We start from the raw sequence: 14550 nt of genomic DNA on the forward strand, positions 1-14550 counted from the left end.
ACAAGTATAGAACAATTTTGAGAGCATTGCAGTTTTCAACAAAACACATCCATAAAGACTCATTACCTTTGGTTTTGTTTCCATAAAACTAAATGGTTGAACAACTGCTTTTCCTAAGCCTTGTTTTTTGGTAATCAAATACAAGGCGCAGCTCAAAGCCTGCATGTCAGTCGTAAAGGGCACAACTGCTTTGTACAACTTCCAAATAATAATAATCCTTGCATTTGATATTAACATTTCACCCTGCTGGGAATCGAACACAGGTTTTTCGAGTGATATAACCACTGAGCTACAGGATTCCACTATGTAGGACCTGAATGTAACTATTTAACAAATAAGGAAGTAGTTTTAACCCTAAACAAGGAAACTGCTTAAGTGACAATACTACATTCTTTGCATTTTGCAAACTTTTTAAAGAAATTTAGTGTGTCCAATTCTTTTTTCTAAATATTCTCCCCGCTGTTTGTGCCTCTCTGCTCCTGGTCTGACTTCCTCATTCTGGGGTATGGTTTACAGGCACTGGTTGCCCTCTGATACTCACCAAAGTGGTCTTGGCAGCGAATATCAGCAAGCCACTAGACACCAGCTGAGCCTGGCCTGACCTCTCCCCACCCTGCTCTCCACACATAAGCACTACTAGTCCAGGGTGTCTAAGACGGACAAGGAGGAGAAATCCTGGATTTCACTTCCCTCACTCTGTGGAGGACAACTTATCCTCCCCATGCAACCTTGACTAAAACCAGCAAACTTAGGATAGTCCAGGATTCGAGCCAGCCAGCTCCTAGTAAGTAAGCTGCAATACACCATCAGGATTACCTAGTCCATTTTCTTAAGAGGTAAGTTATTGGTACCTGGCAGTCTCTTTCCATTCCATCTCTTGTCCGTCAACAGCCAAAAGTTCATCCAGTTCTGTGAAGAGCTGAGGAGCTGGGCTCTCGTCATCTTCACCAAGGATGAAGCGGATCCTCTCAGCAACTGGAGAAACTACAGGAGTGAAAATACCGCTGATGAGTGCTTGAGTTTTGTTTTGGTCAGCCTGGTGGTATACACAGAAACCTATTACCATGCTTAAGATTATCCAAGCCATCGAGAGTTCCACATATGCATGAAAATATCTTTGTCTGGAATGGAATGTGCACTCACTCCTCGGAAGGACCCACCCAACTTACCTAATCCTGGACAGTATTAGCGCAGGTTGGCAAGAGCCAAGGCTTGGGGACCCCAGACCCCAGAATGTACGTTGATATACTGCTGATGTCTAACCAGCTAAAACTGCATAGTCTGCCATGGTGATGACTGATTGACAAGCTGCCCACTGCTTGTCCAGCTAGGACCACTCTACCTGTTAGAGCTTTGGCTTGCAAGGTTATCCAGTGGGGGTGGCGGAGGGAGCTTCCACAACTTAGCCAAATAGGAAGAATCTCCCAGTGACTGGTCTGCCATTCCATGTCCTACTGATGAGCCTGCCAGGCTAGCATCAAGAGTGCCCTGGACCCGCCTGAGATATAAAGTATACAACTGTTTTTTCCGACACCCACTGTGTTAACCTACAGTATTAACCAAAACTACACACACCATTATTGTTGTATACAATTTGTAAGTTAGTTACTAAAGGAAATAAGTGATAGACATTGAAGTACAGAGCAGCCATGATCTAATAGAATGGCGGAACCTGCTCGAGGGGCTGAATGGCCTACGTCTGTTCCTATCTTTGAATGACAGACAGGTCATATACTTAGATAGGAAAAAGCAAAAAAAAAGGCCCACAGAACCATGAAGGTTACTTCCAGAAGAATCTGTCCATCCGTCCCCCCACCCACCACTCCCACACAGTACTCCCCCACACATCATTCTGTAAAATGTTGCGAAGCCTTTCAGCTTGAAATATCTTATAAGGAACATGTGCAATGTGACATATCCAAAATGATTGTGTCAAACAATATAAAAATGGTAGTAGCAAAATAATAACATTGAGTATAAATCAACAACAACTTGCATTTATGTAGGACCCTTCATAAAGGATACTGTCTTGGAGATGCTTCAAATCGTATGAGAGGCAGAGCAGAAAAATACTGGTTATTCCTAATTTATTGGAAATTTTAACTGAGAACTAGTCTGATGAGGGTGCTGAGTAGTATTATTATAATAATCCTTACATTTGACATAGCCCCCTATTACATCATTGAGACGCCTCAAAACACTTCACAGAATTTACTGTAAAGTGAACAGATTGTGTATTTTGTAGGTGAATGCAGCACCAATTTGCACACAACATTGTCACACAGTCATGATGTGAATGGCCAATTTTATCTGGGGGATTGTTAGCCAGGGCACTGGAGAAACTCCCTTCACTTTTCAATAGTGCCAAAGGATCCTTACCATCCATTTGAACAGACAGATGATGCCTTGGTTTAACATCTCATTCAAAGGACAGCACCTCCAGAAATGCAGCACACCCCCAACACTACATTAGAGTATCAGCCTATGCACTCAAAACGTGTCCAATGCATCTGCATAATACAGTCAATTCACTTTACAGTGCGACGTCTCGAAGACATGAAAAGGCGCTATACCAAATGCAACGATTATTATTATTATTAATAAAGACTTGACATGGGACCTGAGCCCATAACCTCTGACCGAGAAGCGAGTGTTACCAACTAAGCCAGCCTGACACTTTAACCATAAGATGAATGAGGTATTCTCTAAGAGTGTACTTTGCTGGTGAATTAAGAGCAGTCACCTACTCCATTCCACCTACTCGCTCATAATCCAGTTTATGCAGTACAACAACACTGACCCAGATAGAATCGATATCCCAGCTGTAATTATGTGAGAGAGTAAAATCTGGAATGACAGGGCTTGTAGATGGGATTGTGTTACAAGAGCGGCTTCTCAATCGAAAGAACAGAATTTGGCATGAATGTTTGATACACACGAACCGAGAACATAATGCCATATGCCATGAACATGTTATTATTTGATTGCTGATCTTGTTTTCGAAGAGTTAAATTAATAGAATCATCATTGTGAAGCTTTTGAATGATGTTCGGAAATGTTTCGATTGCAAACATTGCAGATACCATCATGACGGGCGAGTAGTTTATTCAGTGCAAGAATTTCTGCTTTGCAGGCCAATAATTTCTGGATGCCAATTGTCAAGGATTGGATTAGATGCCGAGGTGAAAATGCACAACTGTTTGCACCATCAACGGACGGAGAAACAGTAGAAGAAAACGTGTCAAAAGAGATTCCCACCCCGGTCAAAATGCGGCCATTCAATGGATGCCATGTGGGAATGATTGAGTGAACAAGGTATTTGTATGAAACATCTATAGGGATATAATAAAATATGACATCTGGAAGATTTGAACTGGTGGTTTGACAGCCAGGAAAAATAGAGAGAACTCATGAATTACTTTAAAACCATTCCTTCCATTTGATATGGTACATTACCATATCATTGAATCTTACCACGTCTCAAAGTGCTTCGCTACTGCACTACCCTGCACCCCTAGGTCTCCTAAGTCTTGGTTCTTCCCAATCGGATATGGGTTGGTACTTTGAGCTCATAGACTAGGCTGACACTTGCCAGCAGTGTTAAGCAAATTACGATGTCCTCCCAATGTGAATTGCGCTGTGTAAATACAGTATAAATGTCATTGTACTGTATTGAAGGGTTTCTGAGTGTAGAGCTGACATTGATTTCAAGACTCTGAGGCAAAGCATGCACCACAATTTATGAGCTGGGGGTGGCTGAGGTCTTGCAAAGCTTGTTGTGGTGCTGATAAACTTGCCTCAGCAAAAACAGATTGAACATTGCACAGAATTAGTCATCCTACGGCCAATGAATGAGAGAGGTGCTTACTTACTATAGTTACCGGCTGCCGTTTATGTATGGAATACATTTGACTGCTCATTAGCAATTAAATGGTGTGAGAGCAGTGCGCAGACCTTCACTTTAACACCAGTCACATTCCAGTCAATTTCCAAGGTAGTGATTCCCCTATTGGAATGTTTTCATTACAAATGGAATTCCACCCAATCTGAAATCCACTGCATTAAAATCTTTCTCGGATAAGGTATAAAGCCATTTCAAACTTTGACTGTTATTAACTGAATACCTTTGGATGTTATTCCAGTCCTTCCACAGCTAGTCAGTCGCCACATTGCAAATGCACAGAATGGAGCTGAGCTGCAGCAAGTAATAGCTCAGGAGTTACAGGTAGAAGAGTCAGATTTCTTTATGGTAACCAAGCCTGGACAGAACAACAACTGCACCTCTTAGTAACCGCATTCATAAACAAAATGCTTAGCAAGATCTCGATTTCATTAGACATTTGGAAACAAAATGCCCAATGACATTTTCTAAGAAAATATGTTCCAATAACCAGCGCTGCAAATAAACCTTAATTCTCAAGGAGGTTATAAATGTAGTTCAAGTATGGAATGTTTTGACTGTCCTTCCCCTCCCCTCTCCCACCACTTATTCCAGTCAGGAACTGATACTTCTCACTGTGGGACAATGGCAGATTACAAAGCTATAGACATACAGTATTGTATAAAGTGCTGAATGCTTGGTGGCAGTGAATAAGGCAAACCAGAGGCTGGGTTGTATTAAAAGGGCAATATTCAGCTGAAATAGTGAGGTAATTTTGCCACTTTATAAATCATTGGGGAGACCACACTTGGAATACTGTGTGCAGTTCTGATCACTGCAGTACAAAAAGAATTTTGGAGAGAATAAAGAGAGCAACCAGAATGATTGAGGGGAGGTAGGAACTGGACTATGAGAAACGATTAGCTAAACTAGGCATATTCACACTGAAGAAGAGAAGTTTGAAGGGTGATATGATTACATTTTTTAAGATTCCAAAAAGACTGGATCATGTATTGCAGATCATGATAAGCTGTTTTATCTTTTCCAGAACAGTAGAACCAGAGGACACGGCCTGCAATTGAAGGGGGTTAAATTCAAAACAAATCTGCGGAAACACTTTTTAGTGAGCGAGAAGTAAATGTATGAAACAGGCTTCCTAGGGAGACAGTGGAAACAGAATGTGTTGATTCTTTCCAAAGCAAGTTAGATAGATTTCTTTTAGGAAATAATATCTTGGGATCCAGTAAATGTGACCCATATATCCTGACCCAACTGTCCAGCGCCTTGGGACGTCCTCGCGACGTGAAAGGCACTCTATAAATGAAATCTTATTGTTGTTGTTGTTGTATGTAGTTTTGGACATGTGCATGCGAATGCCAGGATGGTGGAAGACAAACTGGAAGACAAACTGGATGGACTTTGTTCTTCTTTCATCTAGCGAATCCTTATGATCTTCTGTAGAATCATAACTCAGGGCTCTGTTGTGTGTGGCGCTGAATCATACAGACCAAGAAAGACAGAGGTTTGATACTCAGACTTTGCTAACATACCTGATCTCACCAGTAGCCAAGTGTGCCATTGATCTTCATGTCTGGGGGCTATAATCAGAGTTCATGCTCCTGATCACCGCCAAGTGACTGGGTGGATATTGTGGGGTGAAACTACACTCGCATCTAGACTTACTCTATTAATGTAGCATTTTAGTGTGTCCAGAATTTGGTAGCTTGTTGAATTCAGTTTTTGCTTTGAGGCCTGTTTTCTGTAGTTCTTTAAAGAATTTATAGAAAACCTGCTTTAAAACGAAGGCAGCGTTTAAGAATTTGCAAAATTCTAGCACTGAAAAATTCAACATAGATATAGTGAACTCCTGGCTTTTCTGGTATCCGGAATTATAATCTAGCATGACAGGGCCAAAAACTTGAACATTACAAAAAAAACGGGGGCCTGCACGAGCGTAGGCTCCTAAATCTCCTGGCGTGCAACAACCTGTCCTGAGCATTCTCGCCATCTTTGATGGCCTTTACATCAGTCAGGAACATCGACTCAAAATGTTTGGATCCCGCAAGCAGAAAATAAATTTGCGATCTTCAAACAATCACAATGCCTGTGCCGGGTAAAATAGCTCAAAGATTCCCAGTAACTAGGTTCATATGATTTTAGGAACACAGGAAAATAGGAACAGGAAAAGATGAGAAAGGAGTGGAGGAGAGGAATGGAATAGAGAAGAGAATAAAAGAGAGGAGACAAAAGTAGAGCCGTCGAGAAGAGAGGAGAGTGAAGTGAAGAAGACAAGGGAGGAATGAAGCAGAGAGGAGTGAGCTAGAGTGGAGAGAAGAGAAGAGGAGTTGAGAGGGGTGAGCGAAAATGGAGAGAAGAGAAGAAAATTTTATAATAATAATCCTTGCATTTGATATAGCGCTTTTCACGTCTTCTAGACGTCTCAAAGCGCTTCACAGAATATGCTGTAAAGTTAATTGACTGTATTATGCGGACGCATTGGACACGTTTTGAGTCATAGGCTGACACTCTAATGTAGTGTTGGCGGTGTGTTGCATTGTGAATTGACCATATATTTGTGGGTGAAATGCAGCAGCCAATTGCACACAGCAGTGTCCCACAAACAGTCGTGGATTGAAAATGACCAATTTATTATTGGAGTCTCAAACGACATTCTCTCTATCTGTGACCAGAGCTCCCTCTGCCTCCTTGTTCTCCTGGACCTCTCCGCCGCTTTCAAATTGTCGATCACGCCATCCTCTTCCACCGCCTTTCCTCTGTCATCCACCTCAGTGGGACAACACTCGCCTGGTTCGAGTCGTACCTCACAAACCGCCAGCAGTACATCTGCACAAACGGCTTTTCCTCTCGCTCTCACCCGGTCACCTGTGGAGTACCCCAAGGATCCATCCTTGTCCCCCTCCTCTTTCTAATCTACATGCTACCTCTTGGGGATGTCATCTGCAGACGTGGGGTACACTTCCACATGTATGCGGATGACACCCAACTCCATTTTTCCACCTCACTTTGCAACCCCTAGTCCCCTGATGTTCTGTCAGCCTGCCTGTCAGACACCAGGAGCTGGATGAGTGCGAATTTCCTTCAGCTAAATGTTGACAAGACAGAAGCCATACTCTTTGGCTCTCATTAACATATTAAATCGCATGGTTCTCACCTGCTCCACCTACCCAACCTCCCCCTAAAACTCTCCAAACCCGTACTCAAACTAGGTGTCAGGTTCAACTCCCGAACTATCCTTCCTCCCCCACATCCGGTCCCTCACCAGCACCGCTTTCTTCTTCCACCTCCGACACATCGCCCATTCCCGCCAATACCTCTCCCAAACAGCTGCTAAAACCCTGGTCCATGCCTTTGTCACCTCTCGGCTGGACTATTCAAATGGCCTCCTCTCCGGTCTTCCCTCCACTACCATCCATAAAATCCAGGTCATTCAAAACTCTGCCGTCCACATTCTCACCCGCACCAAACTCCGCTTCCCGATTACCCCAGTACTTGCCAGACTGGCAAAGAGAAGAGAAGACAGTCTTTACCGGTGTCCTGACCAACACTCCTCCAGATTAAATTGGGCATTCACACCATGGCTGTTTGTGGGACATTGCTGCCCCGCACCAAACTCCGCTCCCCGATCACCCCAGTCCTTGCCAGACTGCACTGGCTGCCTATCCCAGAGAGGATCAACTTCAAGATCCTCACCCTTGTCTTCAAATTCCTCCACTCCTCTGCACCCCCCTACCTCTCTGACTTCCTCTCTCCTCACAATAGTGCCTGTTGCCTTTGCTCCACCGGGTCTGGCCTCCTCCTTGTCCCCCAAGTCCTCCGCTCCACCATCAGCGGCCGTGCCCTCAGCCATTATGCCCCGAGTCTCTGGAACTCCCTTCCTCACTCCCTTCACCTCGCCCCCTCTTTTCCTATTTTCAGGTCTTGGCTGAAGACCTTTCTTTTTGACCGCACCTTTGGTCATCTTCCTCCCCCTCTCCCTGGTTCGGCCCTGGAATCCATTACTGTGAAGCTCTCTGAGACGCCGTCCGGCGTGGAGAACGCTATATAAATCCAAGTTGTTGTTGTGTAGAGTGGAGGCAGGGAAACAACAAAAGAAAATAAGTCATGAATTGAATTTACTGCACACAACAAATATCATTGAGGATCTGTGACTAATACAAAGAGGACGTGTACTGTGGGTACTGAGGAAAGTTTATGTTCCTAATATTATAAGTTTGATGGACCAGCCTGCAGTCATTTCTCTGGCACTGATGGTTTGATTATTTCCCATTATACCTGTGAGCAACACTAAACATAGAGCAGAGTCCTTGGTATGGACAGCTCACACTGTTCTAGTCTTCAACTGTGTTCATTCCTACTTGTTTTATTCTGTTATCAGTCAGGATACCGGGTATGGCTATGACATTCCCATAGTGCAATGCACATGACTCATATCATGGGAAGAGCCACTTGATCAAAGTAACAACAGAAGTTAGGCATTGCTTGTGGAACCATAGCCAAACACACGGCCATCCCTTTGAGGCGGGAGGTGGGAGGGGGAGAGAAACAAACAATATTTTCTGAAAAAACCTTCTGCTAAACAAATGTGTTTTGGGACCTGCCAGAACAGGATATTTATGGTTTCAGTTCACAGGTTAATATCCTAAATTTCCTAGCATTCTTTTAGCAACAAACAAAAAACCATATGCGTATGTAGTACATGAAACTCTCAGATGTTTTGCTCATAATGATAATAAAATTAATTTTTGCATTTGATGTTATCATGTCATTGAGATATCTCAAAGCACTTCACAGGATTTTACTATGAAGAGGAGTGACTATATATTTGTAGGCAAACGGGGCAGCCAATTTTTACAGCAATGTCTCACAAACAGCCATAAAGTGAATAGCCAATTTTTTTATCTGGGAGATTCCTGGCCAGGACACGAGGAGAAACTCCCTTCTCTTGTGAATGTCTACCTCAGTTTATCATGCGCTGAGTCACCGGAGGAGCTTCTGTGCCATAACAGTTTAAAGAGCGGCAGAGCTTGTAGTTCTACAGCTCTTTAACACATTGAACATTCCAATGTGCATTGCAAGGTTCTCGTGACCTTTTGCAGGCAAACAGGGTTAGCCATCAAGTACATCAGCAAGTCCCACAAACAACAAGGCAAGCAATAGGAAGCATGGTTAGCCAGGAGTAATTCACCTTTTTGGGTGGAACTTTAAGATCCTCCCGAACTGGCAGACTGGGCGTAATTTGATGTCTCATCTGAAGGACAGAAGGCTTATGATAAAATTGCAAAAAAATGCAAGGGGAGCTTATAGCTCTCTAGATCAGGTCAGGTCACGATCTTCCAAGGTGGCGATGACGACAAGCACTTGTGATGGCCTTGAGTGTGTAGATTAAGACCAATACCAGTGCACCTTTCTCTCTCCATCAACACTAGTGAGAGCACAACTGGGAAGAGGCCATAGGCACCTTCACAGACTGTAAGAGTGCCTAGATTACTGATCCCTCCTCTTGTTGGAGAAAGGATGTTACCAAGGATGGCTGGCAATAGTACAAACTCTTTGCACTGTGAAAGCAGTATGATGCCTCTTCCCACTGAACCATGGCTAATGTATGTCTGTACACATTTGTTAGAAGCCCTCTAGTTAGTGAGCTCGCAGCTTTCCATTCTGTAGTTGCTTCATTTCATGCGGGGCTGAGAGTGCCCTGTAAACTAGCCAAATCTCCATCCCTGCACAAAGAACACTTTGTTTCTGCCCACAAACACGTGGGATATGAAAGAAACGCTCAATTGCCAACAAAACCTTAGCTCATAATGCCTAATATTAACTATCTGGATTAGGGACTATTTTAATGACTTTATATTCTTATTAAACTGATTGCTTTTAAAATGAATGAAAAAATAATTCATTTCAAATGACTAATCCACAATGCTTATAAAGATTATGCTAACTTGTTCCTCTTTATTGAATAAAATGCCCCGAGGGGTCTAATAATTACATCTGTGGTTGGTCATGTATATTGTATCTAATTTATTTATGATCATTGATATTGATGTGTGTTACAATGCCAAGCTGAAAAGCGACATAAAAGAGCTACTTTCACATAGAGATTCCTCAAATCCTTCTACGGGCTACAATCCTTACTCTAAATCGGCTTCCACACTGCCAAGCACCCGGATCCTGTAAAGTCGTGTATAACTGAGGCTGTGTTGCCTCAATCAAAGGATAATCTTTTTCAATTCAATTAAAATGTTATTAAACCTTGAGTTTATCACACAAGGCCTTGGCTTCACAGCATGGCAAATTTCATAATTTAATTGATTGTATGAAATGAATGATGGCAATCAACAATGTGAACAAGCTGGATTAAGGCGCCTGGTAAAAAAAATTGCTACAGAAGCAGCTTTATTATTGTGTAATAAATTGGTCTTGAAGATTTGCAAAATCTTTCATTCTCTGGTTTCCCCTATCCCTTTCCCTAATCACCCCCAAGGCATTGAATTACTGTAGCTTACATTTGAATCCTCCACGGCCTCACTCCACCCTACCTTTGCTATCTTCTGCTATCAGTAACCATACCGACCCAACCTTGCCCTTCACTCAGCCTGCTTCATGCCCCCTCCATCCAACCCACCCCACTTTGAAACGTTCTCCCAACATGAAAGTCGCTTTATGAAAGTAAATTGTATTGTATTGCTTCATTGGTGCCAGCCACTCTCCAGTGATCATTTCTCATGTGGAGCCAGGACTATGACTTTTGGCAAGTTACTGAACCAAGGGGCAGGGAGCCAAACACAATACTGTTCCTAACACCCACTTCCACTTTTAACCAGCAGTTACAGCTAGCAATCGGGAGAACCTATGCTGATTTTACCCCACCATAACCTAGACAGAATACATTTGGCAGCTATTTCTCTTCTGATAACCAACAGTAAGTGTACTGATACGTTCTCCCAACATTAAGGGTGCCATATATATGTAAGTTGTACAGTAACCCTTGCTGACAAAGGAATTATTGCATATCATTGTTGTCCCAGATGATATTTCCTGTTGATACAGTCAATAAGTACACTTCACCGTAAATCCTGTGCAGGACTTTGAAATTAATCGATGAAGTGATAAGGCACTATACCAAATAAATGATTATTATTGGCTATCTCAACACAGACCAGGCAATTGAGAACTTCTGGCTCAAGGCGTCTGTCTCAGTTAGGTGCAGTTGCATGTCTACGTTAGGAAATTTGTGGGTTCAAGCCACATGGCCCAAGATAGATAAGAGATGGGGGGGATGAAGGGAGAACATGGCCAAACTATGCAGTCAAAGAGGTAGGTCTTGAGGCAAAATTTGAAAAGAGAAAATAGGAGGTGGAGGATTTCAGGATAGATTTCCAAAGGGAGGGAGCAAAGTGTCTGCAGGTTCGGCCGTTGATGATACAATAGTCAGGTACAGTAGTCTGCCTGTTCTGCAGAGCCTTCTCCAGTGATAGTATTCAAAAAAGGAACCTCTCCCAGCGTCCTTTCAACAATCCACAAGATTATTGGGTCATTAGTTTAATGGCGGATTGGGGGTAAAACAGCTACACATTTGCCTACAAAGGCAGTTACAATACACAATACAAAATTACATTTGTATAGCGCCTTTCATGTCGGGAGAACATCCAAGGCATTGGACAGTCAGGGATATGATACTAACTACCTGTACTGTAAAGCACTTCCATTGAATTCCTATAAAAATGCAAGTTCCTTCTAAGTTACAGGAGTAAGGTGCAGCCAGAGTATACAGCAATGACAATTGTCATGTGAAGCCTTGAGCATGGATAGGATATTAAAATGCATAATGTGCTCAATTGGCAGCTGTAATCTCCACATGGCAACCTTCCTTTCTATGTATATTAGAAACAAAGCACAAACAATTCATCTCAACAATGGTTTTGATCTCTGTACCTTTGAGCTTCCTTCCCCTGTTCCTCCCAAGGTCCAAATATGCTGCTCCACACACACTTCCTCCAGTGTACATCCTTGCTGTGCTGAAATCAACGCTCATTGAGAAGTCTACACCAATGCATACTTTCTCCGGTCCTCAAGACTGTGAAACTCTTTCGGTCTTCCCTTCCTCTTACGGTCTTTACAGACTTTAAGACCTACCCTTGGTGTCACCTAACTGCTTCTTTCATGGTTTACAAAAGCAGGTAACAGACAATGAGAGAGACACAGAGAAACACTGAATGCAAGATCGCCAGGAAAATCTCAAGGAACAATAAAGCATTTTTCAAAAACTAAACAAAAAGCAAACAGATGTACTGAACCACTGAAAAACGATCCTGGGAAACTAGAATTTCAGTGCATAGAAAATCAGAGCTCTTAAATAGTTACTTCACTGAGGAACAGGAAGCAGAGTTGAACAATTCAGAAATCTGATTTCCAACAACAGCACAGAAGAGCTGAAAAGTATCCATGCAAACTTGGTTCTGGTTCCACATCAGTTGCAAACCAACCATTAAAACCAACTACTTTTGTTTGGAGAACCTGTACCCTGAGGCTTACAGGAGATGGGGAAGTGGGTAGAAATTCATGCTTTTTGACTTACAATATAATACAAATTTACTTTCACGTCACAAGAATGTCTCAACACACTTGGCACCCTCTTGCTTTACTCGCTAGAGACAACCAGAGTGTGGGGGTGCAGAGTGCACTTGTACCTCACTCAAGTAGCCTTCACATGGAAACTCGACGGCAAGACGTGACATTTTTCTGCACTGGAAACCAATTAAAGTAAAGTTTAAAATGTTCATGGGAAATAGCTGGAGTCACTAGAGTGGTCAATTTTAACCACATTTGTAGGAAGGAATCTCACAGATTTTGAGACGCGTCTTGATGGTGCCTTTTCTTCTCCTCCCCCACCTCACCACTGTACCCACAACTGACACTTGCTGTGGAGGTTACACATGAGGGCTATTTGAGTGAAGTAGCAGCAGGCAGTAGAGGGCAGCAGGCAGTAAGTTTATTTTGCCACTGCCACACTCGTGGTCTCCCATGAGTAAAGGGAGTGCATAAATTTGACTGCAAATACAATCACTCTACTTTGTAATACAACCCTGCGAAGCCCTTTGAGAAATTTCACCAATGTGCAGTCCCGTTGTTATTTGACCATTGCCACTACCCGTAGTATAGTGGTTAGAGCATTCGTCTCACAAGGGAGAGGACCCGGGTACGATTCTTGGATGGGACGAAGCTTTCGGCAAGTTTCCTTACTCCACATGACTGTTTACCTAGCAGTACGTGGGAACTTAGTCATTGGTGGATTGTCGGATTACTTTCTAGGGGTAATAATCACTCCAAAAAAAATGTGGTCACTCAATCCACGAATGTTTTGAGCGATACCGCTGTGCGCAATTGGCTGCCGCATTTCACCTACAAAATAGACAGCTAATCCACTTTACAATATATTCTGTGAAACACTTTGAGATGTCTCAATGAAGTTATGAGGCCCTATAAAATACAAGGATTATTGTTATTATTATAATAATGTGAAAAGGCACTATATCAAATCAAGGATTACTGTTATCATTATAATAATATGATAAGGCACTATATCAAATGCTAATTATTCTAAAGGTTGGAGCAACACTGGACCATGCACACTGGAAAGCCATGGGCACACAAGGAAATAGGTTATATAATCATCCTTGCATTTGATATAGTCCTTTTCACTTTGTCGACAGGATTTTACTACAGGCGAACCCAATAGTCAATTTGTGCAAGCCACTGTCCTGCAAACTGCCACAAATAGACATGAATGATCTTACATATCTACTAAGGTTACAAATAGATTACAAATCAAACAAGGTGACCCTATTGTTGTATTATGGGTTGGTCAAATGCCATCTGGAATAGTGCGTGCAGGTTGGCCACCTAATCTTAAGAAAGGATATTATTGTTCCTTAGAGACTACAGCAGCAGATAATCAGGATGATGGCAGGTCGTGTATATAAGTTGTATGGAGAGGTTAGGATGCGGGAATTGGGGTAAACAGCAGAGAATAAGATACTACAATAGAAGGCTTTGCGATTCTGGAGAGTCGACAGGGCTGATCTAGGCAAAGTCTTCAATAATGTGAAGGTTTTATCCCCTTGCGAGAAGAGAATTCCGGGGAGTAATCGTTTTACATAAAATATGATACACTTATGCAATAAGTTACCAGGATGCCAAATGAAGACAGCAAGATATAGTTCAAAGGCCCTGGATGTGTTTCTGGATTGAGCAACATGGTGAGAAAGGAGGCAAGGTGGAAGCTATCAAAAAAGACAGACTTGTTTTGTGCCACTGCCCACGTTTGTCACCTCCCACCTTGATTTTTCCAATGCCCTCCTTGCTGGTCTCCCAGCTCCACCAATCAAAAAATCTATTTAATTCAAAATTCTGCCAACCTTATCCTCACCTGCACCAAATTCCATTCCTCCATCACCCAGTTCCACTGGCCCCCCCATTGCAGAATGGATCAATTTCAAGATCCTCACATTCACCTACAAATCACATCATGGCCTGGCACATCCCTACCTCTCAGATTTGCTTACACGCTATTCCTCTAGCCACCCTTCAACTCAGCTGGCTCCGGCCGTTTGCACATCCCTCACGCCCTCCACTCCACCATCGGTGGC

The 14550-nt window shown here is 42.7% G+C and overlaps 1 protein-coding gene across 1 annotated transcript in view; it reads right to left on the reverse strand.

The window, feature by feature from the left end:
- slc4a4a (solute carrier family 4 member 4a) overlaps window positions 1-14550 on the reverse strand; it is a 152023-nt gene that overhangs the window by 85794 nt on the left and 51679 nt on the right. Inside the window, 1 exon segment of the mRNA XM_007891960.2 lies at window positions 852-984. Coding sequence (XP_007890151.2) covers window positions 852-984 — 133 coding nt within the window.

The sequence above is a fragment of the Callorhinchus milii genome, unplaced genomic scaffold, assembly GCF_018977255.1.
Source record: "Callorhinchus milii isolate IMCB2004 unplaced genomic scaffold, IMCB_Cmil_1.0 Scaffold1, whole genome shotgun sequence".
NCBI classification, from domain to species: domain Eukaryota; kingdom Metazoa; phylum Chordata; class Chondrichthyes; order Chimaeriformes; family Callorhinchidae; genus Callorhinchus; species Callorhinchus milii.